General features: G+C 36.2%; 1 protein-coding gene across 2 annotated transcripts in view; it reads left to right on the plus strand.

Annotated features, from left to right (window-relative positions):
* The window catches only part of DPP6 (dipeptidyl peptidase like 6), a 626,323-nt gene that overhangs the window by 590,168 nt on the left and 20,693 nt on the right, over positions 1–15,462 (plus strand). For both annotated transcript variants that reach the window (XM_072412585.1, XM_072412586.1), the window contains exons 18-20: positions 6,221–6,319; positions 7,966–8,035; positions 13,972–14,166. In XM_072412585.1, the coding sequence (XP_072268686.1) occupies positions 6,221–6,319; positions 7,966–8,035; positions 13,972–14,166 (364 nt within the window). The remainder of the gene's footprint in view (positions 1–6,220; positions 6,320–7,965; positions 8,036–13,971; positions 14,167–15,462) is intronic.

The raw sequence follows: 15,462 nt of genomic DNA on the forward strand, positions 1-15,462 counted from the left end.
AATACCGCTTGTAAAAAACACTAATATCATCAAAACTTTAAGCTACGTACACATGTTCAATGGTTCTCGCCCAATAATCGGCCCAGGGTGGAATCCATATTGGACGAGAATCAGATGTGTGTACAGAGCCATTCGTCCATCGTCCAAATGACCGTCCTGGCCAATCCACGGACGATGGACGACGAACGATCCTAAGGTGCTGTATGTACTTGTTTATGCATCATGCAGTGCTTAGTCATTGGAAAGGAACGTGAAAGATCCTTTCCAAGGACAATAATTGCACGTGTGCACGCGGCTTTAGGCTACATACACATATTAGATTTCTGTCACTGTAAACAATCTTTCTTAATCATTTTCAGTGATGTTAGAACCAACAAACTCTGCATCCACACCACTGGTCAGTTCTATGCAGAGGGATGAGGGAGGAAGAGATGGAGGCACCCTGCTGCCCCTGCATAGAACATGACAGTGGTGATCCCCATTTAGTCAATTAGTGATCAGCCCAGCAGGTCATTAAATGACATCAGGGGGCAACTGTACACACACCAGGTTTTTGTCTGAGACAATCACAACTGTTCAATGTTGGCAACAAGATAGAGCATGTGTACGATGCTTTACAGACTCGCTTAACTTGCTGAAAGACTAAATTTGGCTCCCTTTGAAGATTTACTTACTTTACCTAATTTGCTTCAATTGAGATTAAATTTAATATGTATCTAAAGACAAAAGACAAGGGAGATTAGACATGGGGAGGAGGTGAAACTACAAATGAAGGCCGCGGCTCTCGCTTTTGGAGCTCAGACATACAGTGTATCTGTACTGTGCACAGACACTAAGCTTTGGATGTTTCTAATCATAAACAGTGGTGGGGACAGTGGAGAAGCCCTACAAGAGTTAGCTTTTTATGTTGAATCTATTTAGAGATCTGCAGTGGATCGATAAACGACTAAATTTGGATGACCACTGTCATAGCCTATAAAGGAAGACGCAGCAGGTTGTCTTCCACTCATCCTCCCCCTTCTCCTCACCATAGAACTGAATTGCACTGTATGTCCAGAGCTTGTTTGTTCTATTGTCACTGGAAACATTCACAAAAGATTGTTCAGAAATGTAACATATGGCAGCCTAACACTGGCTACTTATTACAGAGTCACGCCATCCTTAAAGATCAAATTTTTAGCTAATTTTTACATGTAACAAATATTTCCTCCACACAACATTTACAGAAGTTCAGAGGCCTGCCCTTGTATAACCTCACTTTACTTTGCAAGTGTCGTGTGCATTTTTGGTGACAAAGAGGTTAAAGTAATCATCTGTGATTGCGGAGCACCTACTGGATATATCCTTTAATTTGCACAATTTAGCTGTCAATATTGTCAGCGTGATCATGTCACAGCACACAGCGGGGAATAGAATAATATGACACATTTAAATAAACACAGCCTGTGGGTAGGCCGCAGATGGAATGTAAATTATTAAAGAGCCAGTAACCATAGGCATACTTCAAGGTATATCACAGCTTGTTTCTTTATTATATTCTCTGCAATGAAGGGATTGTGTTCCTGTTAATTCAAAGCTCTGTACATAGATAATGGAGTATCAGCAAGAACACAATTTTCTCGAATACATATTTCAATGCGTTTTGTCATAAGGTTACTGCAAAGAGTGAGATGGTGACCTTAATTTCATTTCCCAAGGTGCTGCTTGACATCTTTAACTGCAACATAGCACTGCAGCATAAAAGAAGACATTGCTTTTATTTCTGCAGAACATATTCATATCTCTGATGTAACCTACAGACGTTTGATTTTTTTTAAAGAGATGCAAGAAGTAGTCAATATTGGTTGCAGTATTTTGTGGCCAACAATTTAATGTCTATGGTAGCAGATAAATAAAAAAAGCAGATAAATGCCCCAGGTCAGCACCTCTCAGGGGGAACGTCACAATTGTAGAAAATCACAATTAAAGCACTGTTGTCTTCTCCTGGGATATTCCTTACTTACCTTGTCTGCCCTGATTAATACAGCCATTCCCAACCAGGGTTTTTTTTCAAGGGTTTCGAGGGGTTCCTCAATCTGTGGCTGATCATTTGATGATGCCTGCATAGTTCTGGGGGCAGACAGCTGCATGTCTCTAATGATGTTTTTAGTTATCTATAAAAATGGTATTCTAGATTGTAAGCTCTTCGGGGCAGGGTCCTCACCTACTCCTGTGTCACTGTCTGTCATTTGCAACCCCTATTTAATGGACAGCGCTGCGTAATGTGTTAGCGCTATATAAATCCTGTTTAATATTATTAATAATAATAATAATAATATTATTATTAATAATAATTCTAGCCACCACTGTAAGAGCTACATTCTTTCCGTCGGCCACACGTTTAGGAAACATTTTCACCCACTGACCCCTAATAAGTTGGTTAAGGCAGAGGTTCCATTAGACATAAAACTGATTTCAAGGGTTCCTCAAGGGTGTAAAAGTTGATAAAGACTGGCTTGATACAATTTAAGACTAACATTTAGAGGGAGTATTTAAGTAGTAGCCAATATACAGAGATATGTATTACATGTCCTGCCTTTTATGTTGGTGCTTTCTACTGGTGAACTAATATAGTATATTGTTGTATATTATTATAGTATTTAATGTAGTCTTTAATCCAGCCGGAAGATGGAAATATATTCCTCTCGTTTAGTGTTTTTGTCTTTAACCTTCTAATATGCAGCAAAAAAGTTCCCTTTCTTTACAAAGCTCAATAGCTCAAGATGAAATTTATACATACAAGTAAATAAGCCATATTTGCCTAATCAGATGGTTTCATCTACAGTTTTCATCAGACTAAGACTTATGCTGTGCCATTTCTGATAAGATTATCTAATATAGTTATTTATTATGTATAGATTGTTTATTTTTAAACTAATTGTGTGTATTTATATCAGGTAAAACAACAAAAAATAAACATCAATTTTAAAAGGTTACAATAACAAAAAGTCTTAAACTATTATCCTTTAGGTCCTATACAAACTGTTGCATTACAGGAAAACATTGGTATACAATCAGAACAGTGCACTGTCATTTTTTCGAATGGCATTCAAACACGTAAACATATACATATACAATGCACCACATACTGTAGCCCCTGCACTATGGTGCACCACAAACCTCTTAGGTTGCTTCCAGGTAACATTAACACATAAAACAATTGGCTGGAATTCTATTAATATTGGGGAAGATATACCATCTTAGAACCATGGTGATCCAGAACCCCTAGAAAGGACTTTTTGAAAAGTTTTTGTGATAAATCACTGTTCGTAAGGCAGGTGCATGCAAACAACTTTAATTGTACAAAGGTAAAATTTTATACTTTCTGAAAGTCACACTAATATTTGTTCTGACCTGGTCAAGCATTGAAAAAAAATGCTACCTAATAGCAAACAATTGTCAAGAAAATTAATTCAAGGTTTGCTGGATCACCTGGTTGGCCTATGTTGATCCATGTTCTCTCGTCTTGGAGAACTTTAGTAAATTCGGTCCAAAGTGTGAGTGATCATTCATCATGACAATGTGAATCTACCTTAAGCTGGGTACGATTTTGTGCCTGGGTTGTCCCTGGACATTTGACTGTCTTGTAGTGTAAATAACATTTTGAAAATTGACAACCAGTAAGCATAATTTTAGATAAGAGGCTGTACAATAGTCAACAAAGGGTGCCATGTAACATAAAGCCTACATGCATCTGATTAAATGTCATGATCTGAGCACATCTGACTCCTGCAAGCATGTTTATATATATTTATTTTGTATTATTACTCTACAAGGCAATAAACATGGACAACTTGGGGCATTAAAAGATAGGCCAGTGGTAAATCACACTGCTGAATGGTCCATCATACATATGTGTAAAAACTCCACCATTCACCTAACTATAAATACATTTTATGTAGTCTTTTTTCTGTTGCTAGTTTACCATCACTGTATAACATCAATGCTACTGTGGTGCCTTAGCAGCATGTTAATATTTGCTTGAAAATCTTTTAATGGAGTCGTTGTTCACACAATTTCCTGGTAATATTTCAATTCCTTTCTGGGCATTTCGAAGCCTCTTCTGTTGATATATTCTGCGTTTTGGAGAATAAATAAGTTGATAATGGCTAATTGCAACTCTCTTTAGAATATTATGGGGCGTTCATATTTAACTGAGAAATAGCAATTTCTGCTCCACTGAATAATGCATTCCCAATGGCCCCAAAACTGAACAAGAGTGTCCTCTAGGAGATATGCCAATCTCCTCTAAGCCATAACTATTTATCCACGCTAGCAATTATAGGAACAAACACAAGACTCTGCTCAAGTCCCCTGAGTGACAGGCATCTTCCAGCTGATAAAGCAAATTCTGTTAGTTTTAATTAAATGAGAATCCTATAAAGAACTGAGCCTTTTACACTTTCATTTCATAAGAAAAAAATATTATAGGTTTATATTTTTTTATTTTAATTACATTTTACCTTTTTCTATACTGAGACACTGAAAACACAATTATTTTCACCTTTGACAATATACACTATTGTATTACGATGGAAAAATCAATATAAAGAAAATTGTTGAGTTACAATATTTGGGTTTTTAATAATGATTTCAAATGGTTAGTCTATAGTGAGTAAGACGTGCATCAGGACAAAACTGTGTTTTAAAGGGCAGCTCCATAATGACCTTAATAATGGTATGTGAGCAGAGACGTACAGTGTATAAGTTATATTGAACTATGTGACACAGTTTAATTGAACTGAGACTTTAAAATTCCTAGATTGTCTGGAACCCATGGTCCTGTACTTTCATCCCTGTGGAGTAATTTATCAATTTTTTCATCAAGAACTGTTTCAAAAAGTCACCCACTGTATTTATGACCTGCCCTGGAGAATGACAGTTGAAGGACCAAACTTTGACCCAAAATGATGTCCTTGGTTAAACATAGAACATTTATTTCCTAGAAAAAAATCAGATACTCCCATAGACTGTGGAGCCTGCACAACACATACAAATTTTACAATTTTTTAAAACGCTTTGTTGCATTTCATCTATCTATGTGCATGCACTTCAGAGAGGGCCACACAACATCTAAGTCTGATAGGAACAAAATAGGACCATGGCTGGGTAATGTGGGTTGAAACTGCCTCTAGTGGTCTTCATTGGAAGCCTTTGTGGCAGAGAGCCTGTTTTGTCAAAGCTGGATCACCCAGGTACACCCATGATAGTTTATCTTCTCCAAAATTGTAGAGCTTTAATAAATCAGACCCTGAGTGTTAATGGAAGAGTAGAATTGTGTCACCCTATACCAGCAAGTGGCTGGACAAAGACAGCCATTGCAGAATCACAAGATGTTCTTTGTAAGCTTATAGGAGGGTTTAGTGGTTGGGTCTACATATACCTTAAAGTGGAAGTAAACCCAAAACAAAAAAAATCACACTTATCTTCAATCCTGCAGATCAGTCTATTCATCGGGAGGTTTCTTCCATGGGGTATCGCTTCATCCCCATATCCATCTTCGGGTTGTGGAAATGGAGCGCCAGACACTGACATCTTCTCTTCTTCTCTCTCACTGCGAATGTGTGTGATCAGCAATTTTGTTCTCTATTGATGAAAGCGCTCCTTCTCCACTTGCCCACAATGCTTGGGCATGCGCAGAAGGAGCAGCCAAGAGCCTCCCGGGATCTGTGACGTAGATATCCCGGGAGGCTCTGTGCTCCCAGTCATTCTTCATTGCACTTGTGTTGGGTTTTGCACTTGAAAAAAACACTAACAAACAAAATTTTTACTTTAAATTAAAGGGTTGTCTACACTTACATAAAGGTAAAAATTTTGGGTTTAGGTACGCTTTAATGTAAATAATTTAATAACGGCATTAACTGATTTGAAAACAGTTTTTGATTTTTTACAGTTTGTAATAATATAAATTATAATTGGATATGCAGGCTTTGCTTCACAGTCCAGCAGAATTTGCACTTTACTGTTTCTCTACTGGTCAGATCTAGCTAATAAATACATCATGCTTTCCTTTAACGATATAAACAATACCATCCTGACTAAACAATATTCCAGATTTACCAGAATTTGCATTAGAGATCAAAATGCTCTCCAGTTCTTAGTGCCAAAAATTGATTCAAATCCCTTCCCTTCCATGTAAACCAGGCCAATAACTGTAATCATCTTTATTATATTGTTTCAGGTTTGATTGAATTAGAGAATAACTCCAGGGTGAAAGCTGTAATGGAAGAAAGACAAATGCCTTACTCTGAGTTTGTACAAATTCAACTGGATGACTACAGTAAGTTTTTTTTTATTTATATCATTTGGCTGTTTGATTTCTTTGTATTGTAATCTGTATTAGATACAGTAATATGTGGTGTAGGGTATTGTAAATAAGGGATGTTCATAGGTAAAGAACTGAATACATTTGAGAAACCATTTAAGCAAACCTGACAGTACCACATCAAAGTCTATATATATATATAGTAGTATTCTATAGTTATATCACTAGCTGTCCATTAAAGGGGCTCACAATCTAATGTCCCTACCATAGTCATATGTAATTACCACAGTCTAAGGCTAATTTTGGGGGAAAGCCAGAAAACCTGCATGTTTTTGGGATGTGGGAGGAAACCGGAGGAAACCCACACAAACTCCATGCAGATAGTGTTCTGGCCATGATTCAAAACTGGGACCTAGCAAAGCAAAAGTCAATACAATGGTATTATGTGTTGCTTTTGCACAGATACTGATATATTCACATTTTTTTAAAACAGTACCTTAAGTAAGATGCTTAGACATTTACAACTATGTCCTGAAATCTTTGATACCCTAATGAAAAGCTCAGGACCTTTCATCGATGCAAGGAATGGTCATTTTCGCTACCAGCTCATTGACTTGATAATGTAACTCCTGCTTTGCAGCGATGTACAGAGTTTAGTTTAGAGCAGAAACCAAAAGCCACCAGGAGCCAGGGAGTTAGGTATTTAATAAAAGAGGCATTGAATATCTCTTTTAGCAAATAGTACTAAATCCTGGTGGTTTTTGTTTTTTTCAGTTTAGGTCTGCTTTAATATTTGGTATTTTTTTCTGTCTGTAGTCTATGTTGTTGTTAAATGTTATTTTATTCTTTACAATTAAAAATAAAAATACAATTTAAAAAAACAAAAAAACAGAACCCTTAGTAAAACTAAAAATTGAAAGAGCTAGTTTCCTTTTTCAAACCATTTATGGGCTGCCTTGCACTAATTTTTCCTTTTCAACACAATCCCTTCAGGACTATTGTAAAACAGTAAAAATAAAGCCACACTGCACTTTATATAATTGGAACAAATGTATCATTGCCATTGAGTTGCAGAGGACATAACCGAAGGATGAAGTGAACATAATATGCACTGGTATCTTTAGTATATTTTTGCCCTACATAAAGCTTATTTATTTCAATGTCTTTTGTAAAATGAGGCTTTGCTACTGTAATGGGTAAAAGGTGTTACTGATGATATCCTTTACGAAAAGTTCAAAATACATTAGGAAGATAAAGAAGACTTTTTTTACAAGTGATCTCTTTGACTTGTTTCCACCATGTCTTGTTTTTCTTGCATGTTCTCTGTTCATTTATATAGCCAGCTTTTTTAGAAATGGATCTGCTCAAGGGCATTGGCTCTAATTTAGGGAACATTGCCTGTGATGTTAAGAGACACAAGAGCAAATGTGTTATCAGTGCAGTGTTAATAGTCAGGTTGATACATGGCGCTGGTATTGTTAATCGTAAGGAACAAGATAGAACAATAGATCTAACAACAATTCAATTTACGATTGCTTGACTGGCTGATTCACTTAATGATTTTGTGCTTAATTTGACCTGAACTTAACCAGAGACATCTCACAGGCTGTTTAATCCTGAACTGAATAAACCTTAAAATGTATTTTTCTCTTATTTTTAAGAATTGCCAATGCAGATTATCAAGCCAGCAACCTTTATAAACACAGCACATTACCCTCTTCTGCTTGTCGTGTGAGTATCACCCAACATGTTACCTTTTAGACCATGTTAAGAGACCCTGTCACCAATTTAAAAATTGGAAATAAAAAGCACTGAACTGTCAAGTATGGTAAATGCTTATTGTAAGGTTTTCTTTGCCATATGAAGTTGCAATGTGCATTTTGAACTTGCTTGGAAGTTCTATAGTCATTCTTTCTTTACCTTCCACCATAACCTATGTAGCTGCTGGTGGAGGGGGGAAGGGGAAGATTACCAATTGTCACCTGAGAGTTCTCAGTTAACTTGGGCTCACATCCTCATGGTGGTGTCCAGCAGCAGTTCCAGGGTCCTTTTATGTCTGCATGAAGCAAACTTTTACTGGTTGATAACATGTTTAAAGTTGTTCAATGCACATATTATTGTTTTGGAATATTTCTGTTGGAATATAATATTTGGCAACAGGGTCTCTTTAGGAATTGTATTAACTCATTTTGTAATTTTTGTTACAAATTTTTTTGTAATTGATGTGTACAATTTAAATATTTACAATTTAAATGTGTGAGTTTCTTTCGTGATTTACATAATTTTTCCTAAATATTGAATATACAATGTTAACATGTTGTAACTATTATATGATACCCCTAGATTAGGAGTTTTTTCCTGTCCCTACTATTCCCCCTTCCACCCACACTTTATCAGGATCTCTAATTTTTCTCTAATTTCTCCTCCCTGCTTGGTCATTTAGAGATCCACTACAGTGGGTGTTGTGTGTGTGTGTGTAAGGGGGGGGGGGGGGGGCAGGTTCGCTGATAGACTTTCCTCATAAGCTGCTTCTATCTGCAAACACAAATCTCTATACAGATTTTATCTATAGTTATTAAGACAATAGGCATTAAATGATCACTTGCTCTTAAATGATCGTTTGTGTGTTATTGTTGGTCACCAGTAGATGGCACTGTGTCACCATGTAAAGTGTGTAACAAACTTAGGACACAGTGCCATTTACTGGTGTGACCCAAATATAAACTGATAGACTTCCCTCATAAGCTGCTTCTATCTGCAAATACAAATCTTTAGACAGACTTTGTCTATAGTTATTAAGTAAAAAGGCATTCAATTATCACTTGCTTATAAATGATCTTTTGTGCATTATTGTTGGTCACCAGTAGATGGCACTGAGTCATCATGTAAAGTGTGTAACAAACTTACATGAGGACACAGTGCCATCTACTGGTGTGACCCAAGTATAAACTGACATTCTTTTCCTAAAAGCATTTTGTGGGGGGGATGTCGGTTTATGCTCAAGTACATGCAGTATGTATTTACAGGTAGTCTCCGGGTTAAGGACATCTAACATACGGACGACTTCTAGATATGAGCGGGGCTTCCCTGCTCATTCATGTGTACGATGGAGGCTTGGAGGGGTGGGGTTTGCATGACTTGCAGTAGAAATCTTTTCCTAAACACAGCTTAGGCTGAGCTCTTCTGCAAGCTCTTGTAACTCTTTAATGAACAAGAAAAAGTCTGCAGTTGTTTCATTTTGGATATCAAAGCACAGCTTGCTTCATAAGTTAATAAATAATTTTTTTTTTTTGCTTTGTGATTACTTCACAGTGAGGATTTTATACAGTAACTGACACCATGCTGCCTAATATTATGTTGACAAACATCTGTCCTAATTGTATTTATTAAAATAATGTACCTGTTCCCACTTACATACAAATTCAACTTCAGAACAATCCTATAGTCCCTATCACGTATGTAACCCGAGGACTGCCTGTATTCTATGTATTTCTGTTGTAGTTGAGTTGAGATGCAAATGTAGCATTGTGGTGAGTAATGGATAGTAAGGCAATGAATTATGCTGTGCGGTGTTACATGTAAAATGCACACAGGAAACAGTAGGAAAAGCCTAAACTATTATAACAAACATATAGTAAAATCATTTTACAACAGGGACCAAGGAAAAGAGATCATAGATGGGGTTACCTTAAATAACATTTATGTAAATAATTTTCAGATGTTGCTTTAATATCCTTCAAGTGAGTGCCCCAGGATGGCACATACTAAATGATATGGCAAAGACCATCTAACAATTATAATTATTATTTTTAATAGGCACTATGTATTGAAATTTTTAGATGGATACCAAAATCATAAATTAAAAGATGTTATTTAATTGTAAATATTACCCATAAAACATTGCCATTTATCATAATCACATTATGGTTTTAAAATACACAATACATTTATCCTTATTAAAATCATACAATGTTACAATACACTGTAGTAGGGATTATTATTTTCAATACAATACTTTTAACATATGATATTGAATAACTCCTATACATAGTGCCAATTAAGAATACTAAGTATTATTGCTTTATTATGCAAAAATTGGACATTTCGAATCCAGAAGAATTATCCCATTTACTCTCTATTTTTCTGTGTGTTTTTAGTATAGTGTCAGCTTTTTTGTTCCAGTTTGACATTTGATTAATATCCAGAAATACATACCTAATATTACATTTCAAATGTCAATCTTTTACATGACCAGTCAAATTCTTTTTCAACCTTGACTTTTCCCTGGAATGAAGCAAATTGAACATTTCTATATATAAACATAGCTAGTAGAGGAAGCGGAAAGTCATAACTGGACATTTAAGATAGAAGCGTGTGGTAAGAACACGTATAAATCAATATAATATCAAATGTCATAGTTTAAGTGGCAATTGCCACTTTGTGCCCTGGGTTAACATTTTACCGCGTACATATTGGATAATACTTTGGAGCCGAAGGAAATGGCAAACTTCCATTGAACTGAAATTCTATTATCTGCAATGTTCAAAGTTAAAGCGAGCTAGCTTTCATCTAAATGCTTAGTTCACCCAAAAACTGATGCTTTATTTTTGAATGGATGCTCTATAGCTTTTTATGTCCGTTGTGGACTTATTAGATAAGATTTCTGCAGTTACATTCCAAGCTTTACCTACAGCTTACAAGTTTCCCCAATTTGTACAAGGGGTTTTCTCATTATTTTTATGGATTCTGAGCATTCTTTAACGTGGACCCCCCACTAACAGATGATTTAAGTTGGCATTGTAGAACTCATTCTAAAGGATGCTAATTGCCTGGATGTAAGTTTTTAAAGGCAGAGGATCGAAACACCAATCGTGCAAGTTGTATTTTGTAGAACGAAGTCAACAATGACTCCACTTTAACTACACCTTTTTTTGAAAACTGGACATCAAAATACTCACAGGATTTGAGATCTAGATATCTAAATAGAGGCTAGAGATTTTATGAGGATCTCAATTTTTCCATATATATATATATATATATATATATACAGGTAGTCCCCGGGCTACATAAGTGATAGGGACTGTAGGTTTGTTCTTAAGTTGAATTTGTATGTATATCGGAACAGGTACATTATTTTATTAAATGCAATTAGGACAGATGTTTGTCTCAATATATTATTAGGCAGTGTGGTGTCAGTTACTGTATAAAATCCTCACTGTGAGTTAATCACAAACAAAGCGAAAATGGAGCCTAGACATTCATTACCTTCTGGAGCAAGCTGTGCTTTGATATGCAAAAAGAAACAACTGCAGAGTTTGTCTTGGTCATTAAAGAGTTACAAGGGGCTGCAAAAGAGCTCAGTCCTTAAGATCACCCACAACCCCAGCTGTGTTTGGCAAAAGATTTCTTCTGCAAGCCATGCAAACTGCCCCTTCCCCCCTATCAAGCCTCCGTTCTGCACAGGAGCGAGCAGGGAAGCCCCGTTCATATCTAGGAGTCGTCCATGTGTCAGATGTCCTTAACTCGGGGACTACCTGTACATTTCTATTTCTGTACCTGCAGTGGGCCATTTTTCACCCTTGTCATTTATGCAGACCTATAGGGACACATAGGAGTAGTTGCCTGTATTTCTGAATCTAAGAATGTTTTTTATGTTTGTTATTCAATTAAGTAAACTTCTGTTTTTATTTACAAATTATATCTTATATGTTCTTTCTGGTATTGTAAATAGAGGTCTTAAAGTGGAATTCCACTTTTTTTTTCAATCGCTTTCTGATGATGACAGGGATCCTTTGTATTTTTCTCTAATAATTGATGGTTCTTACCTATGTAATGTTGTTTGAGTGTCACTTAGCACAGGAGCCCCGGGGGGCAAGGCCATGGCCACCTAGGCTTAGGGCAATTGAGTGCCTCGAATGATGCTGGCCATTATTCAACCTGGAAGAAGTTGAATAGTTACAGAAAAAGTAACTTTAGAAATATCTTCTTTTTATCATTTTTTTATGGAGTATTAATATTCTGGTGTTCCAGTTAACTTTTGAATTTTGTTGAAAGGTAAATAAACCCCAAATCTTAGTTTAAATCTTAAAGCTGAATCACTTATTTTCTTCCTATATGTATGCCTGTATGTATACCAGGATTAGCTCAGTAAACAATTCAATACCCCCTATCGCCACACACTTGCATTGTTTTGTAGAACTATGTCTAAATACCTGCAGTTTCATACTTACATACAGCATTTGTACACACTATTCAGTCCTCACATACATTGTACTCATGTAAATAAGAGCTCTCAGCCTTCATTAACCAAACAACTGACACTGAAACACAATATGATTCTAACTTCAGTGACATGATTCTTTATTAGACTCAAAGCTTGCAGAACTTGTCATCCTCTCTGTGCTGGATTACATTATGTGTGGCTGTGCAAGGCTTGTATTGCAGTAATAATAATAAAAATATTAATAATAAATATTTTATTGTTTCTACTCAAAATCTAACTTTGCCATACAGTCTGTTTGTAGGTGAGGATGGGTAAGCAGCCAACTCAAAAGGGTTGATAAATAATCAACCAAGCCACATTTACTTTTTCTGGTGCTGAGCTTGCACCTTCCCTACTTACTTATCTTCATCTTAAATTGCTGGCTGCTGTAGAGTAAGCCATTGTATTAAGCGACATTTAATATGACAATTTAATATTTTATGCTAAATAGACAAGTCATTGCTGAGTAGAAATCCCTTTATTGATGATGATGATGATGAGGATGATTATGAGGGACAATAACAAATGAACGACCTGACCTGACAAGAGAAATTGCTACAGGACAAGATTCAGCAGCATTCTACATTTGGGGGAAAACAGACATTCATTCTAGGACAATGAGGTGCATATTATGGACAGAGAAGACACCTGGGTTTCAAGAGGAGAAAAAGAGGCCGACTATGTCAAATTAGAAAGACCATCACTGCACAGGGGTGAAGGCCTTCAATACCATCTCTTTTGCACCTTTAATGCTGTTTTATCATGATTGCACCATCATTTTAAACACAATTCATACCTTCAGCCATAGAATGTGAAAGTTTAACACCTGTGCAGTCTTCCTGACCCCAAGGATGGAATTATGTTAATAGAACAGGGTGGTTTACCAAATATTACACCTCCATGTTCCATGTTGATAAGATTAAGGTGTTTATGCTGTGCCGATATAAATGCTGGAGTATTTCTTGCATTGGTAGAACTGATAAAGTGGCTTAAAAGACTTTGAAACATCTTCAACATTACAAAAACAAGTCAAGTTGAATGTGACCAACTACTACTAGAAATTATGAGAGGAGTTCACAGTTTTATTGTCTGCAAAATGTGACACAGAGGTCCATTTTCATTAACATGGCAAGATGGTATGTAGAAATAAATACCCAATAGCAATTATTTATAAATCACCTGTTAACAGCGGTTTCATGCCAAAACTGAACTACTCAATGAATTGCTTAGACAGCCAGCAAACAATGCAGCCGGTAATATTGTGTAGGCGGTAATATTGGAACTCCATGATATATGATATGATATGTGCACATTGTCAACTGTATGGATTTCAGTTCTGAATAATGTTTGATTTAGGTACAAATATTTTATTTGTAAGAAATGTCTCTGTGTTTTTCTGTTGTAGTGATGGCAGCCCAGGAAGTCAGAGTGTATCAGAAAAGTTTGAAATTGATTGGACAACAGTACTGGTCAGTTCTTACAGCGCAATAGTGGTAAAATTCGATGGTCGTGGAAGTGGATTCCAAGGCACAAAGCTTTTACATGAAGTGAGGAAAGGACTGGGAAGTTTCCAAGAAAGAGATCAGTCAACTGCACTGGGGTAATTTATACTGCACTGTCTGCTCTAAATGAGTATTAATGAGTATTGATGTTAGTTAGACCTGAACAGAGATAGATATAGTTGATTGAGTCAGCTGCATGGCAGTCAGCTGTTATGTACACTAAGAAGTTTGACTTACAGGTGACCGAATATTCCTCCAGCAACAGCCTCATGGAATCAGGAAGAAGAATTTTTTTCCACTGTTGGAGCAAATTGTACCAAGGTTTTTTTTTTTTTCTTGCTTTCTTTTGGATCAATTATGTTTTATATCTTGGATATGTTTATTTCCTTCGGGGTTGAACTTAATGGACTTAAGTCTTTTTCAACCTGATTACTATGTAATTATGTAACAAAAAATGAGTCATCACAAGGCCGAATCTCTGTTGGCATTATGATTTATATGTTTCCCATTTGATAAATGTTTTCCAAATATGTCGTGACATTTTTTCAGCCGTTTTATATTTCCCGAATATAATTCTTGTCCTAGGAGGACTATACTAAATTGCCATACTGTAGCTAAAAAAGTAAAGATACCAGAGCCTTTTTTTTATCCAGGGAACATCCCATTGTCTCATGGAATTAGGAAGGATTTTTTTCCCCCTGTTGGAGCAAATTGTAACAGGGTTTTTTTTACCTTCCTCTGGATAAACTATGTCTTATATCTGGGATATGTTTATTTCCCTAGTGGTTGAACTTGATGCACTTATGTCGTTTTTTTTCAACCTGACTCACTATGTAACACTATGTATTTATATTTAATAGTGCAGTTATCGTCATAGAAAAGGTCTATAGTACACAAAAGGGAAGCACTGTTCAGCTAGCAAGATTTCTACCACTTTTTAAAAAACAGATAAATAAAAAGAAAACTTTAGAAGCTATTTTAATTAAACAGGCAATTTGACATTCCCTCAAACATTGCCTGGTGGCAATCACTTACTGCCATTGACAACAAATAGATCTGGAAGTTTCCCACCAGAGAATGTTTGAGGGAATGTCAGATTCCCTGTTTTATAAATGGAGCCCTGGGTTATTATTTATTAGATCAAAGGGTAAAAGGTATATATATTTTTTCTTGTAAGGGTTTATCTGCACTTTATATATAGTCCAGTACGCCACTATTTATTGCAGAACCCATTTCAGGTGATTTAAAGTTAAACTTAAAATGAAGGTTGGAAAGTTCCTAAGAGAGGGATCAGCTGATTGCAGTAATCTATACTGCACTAGGGAGCTAGATCACCTACATTGTAGCTATATCATCTACAGCCCCCACAAACTGAAGAACGTAGTATAGCCCAT

Source organism: Pyxicephalus adspersus, chromosome 5, assembly GCF_032062135.1.
Source record: "Pyxicephalus adspersus chromosome 5, UCB_Pads_2.0, whole genome shotgun sequence".
NCBI lineage: Eukaryota > Metazoa > Chordata > Amphibia > Anura > Pyxicephalidae > Pyxicephalus > Pyxicephalus adspersus.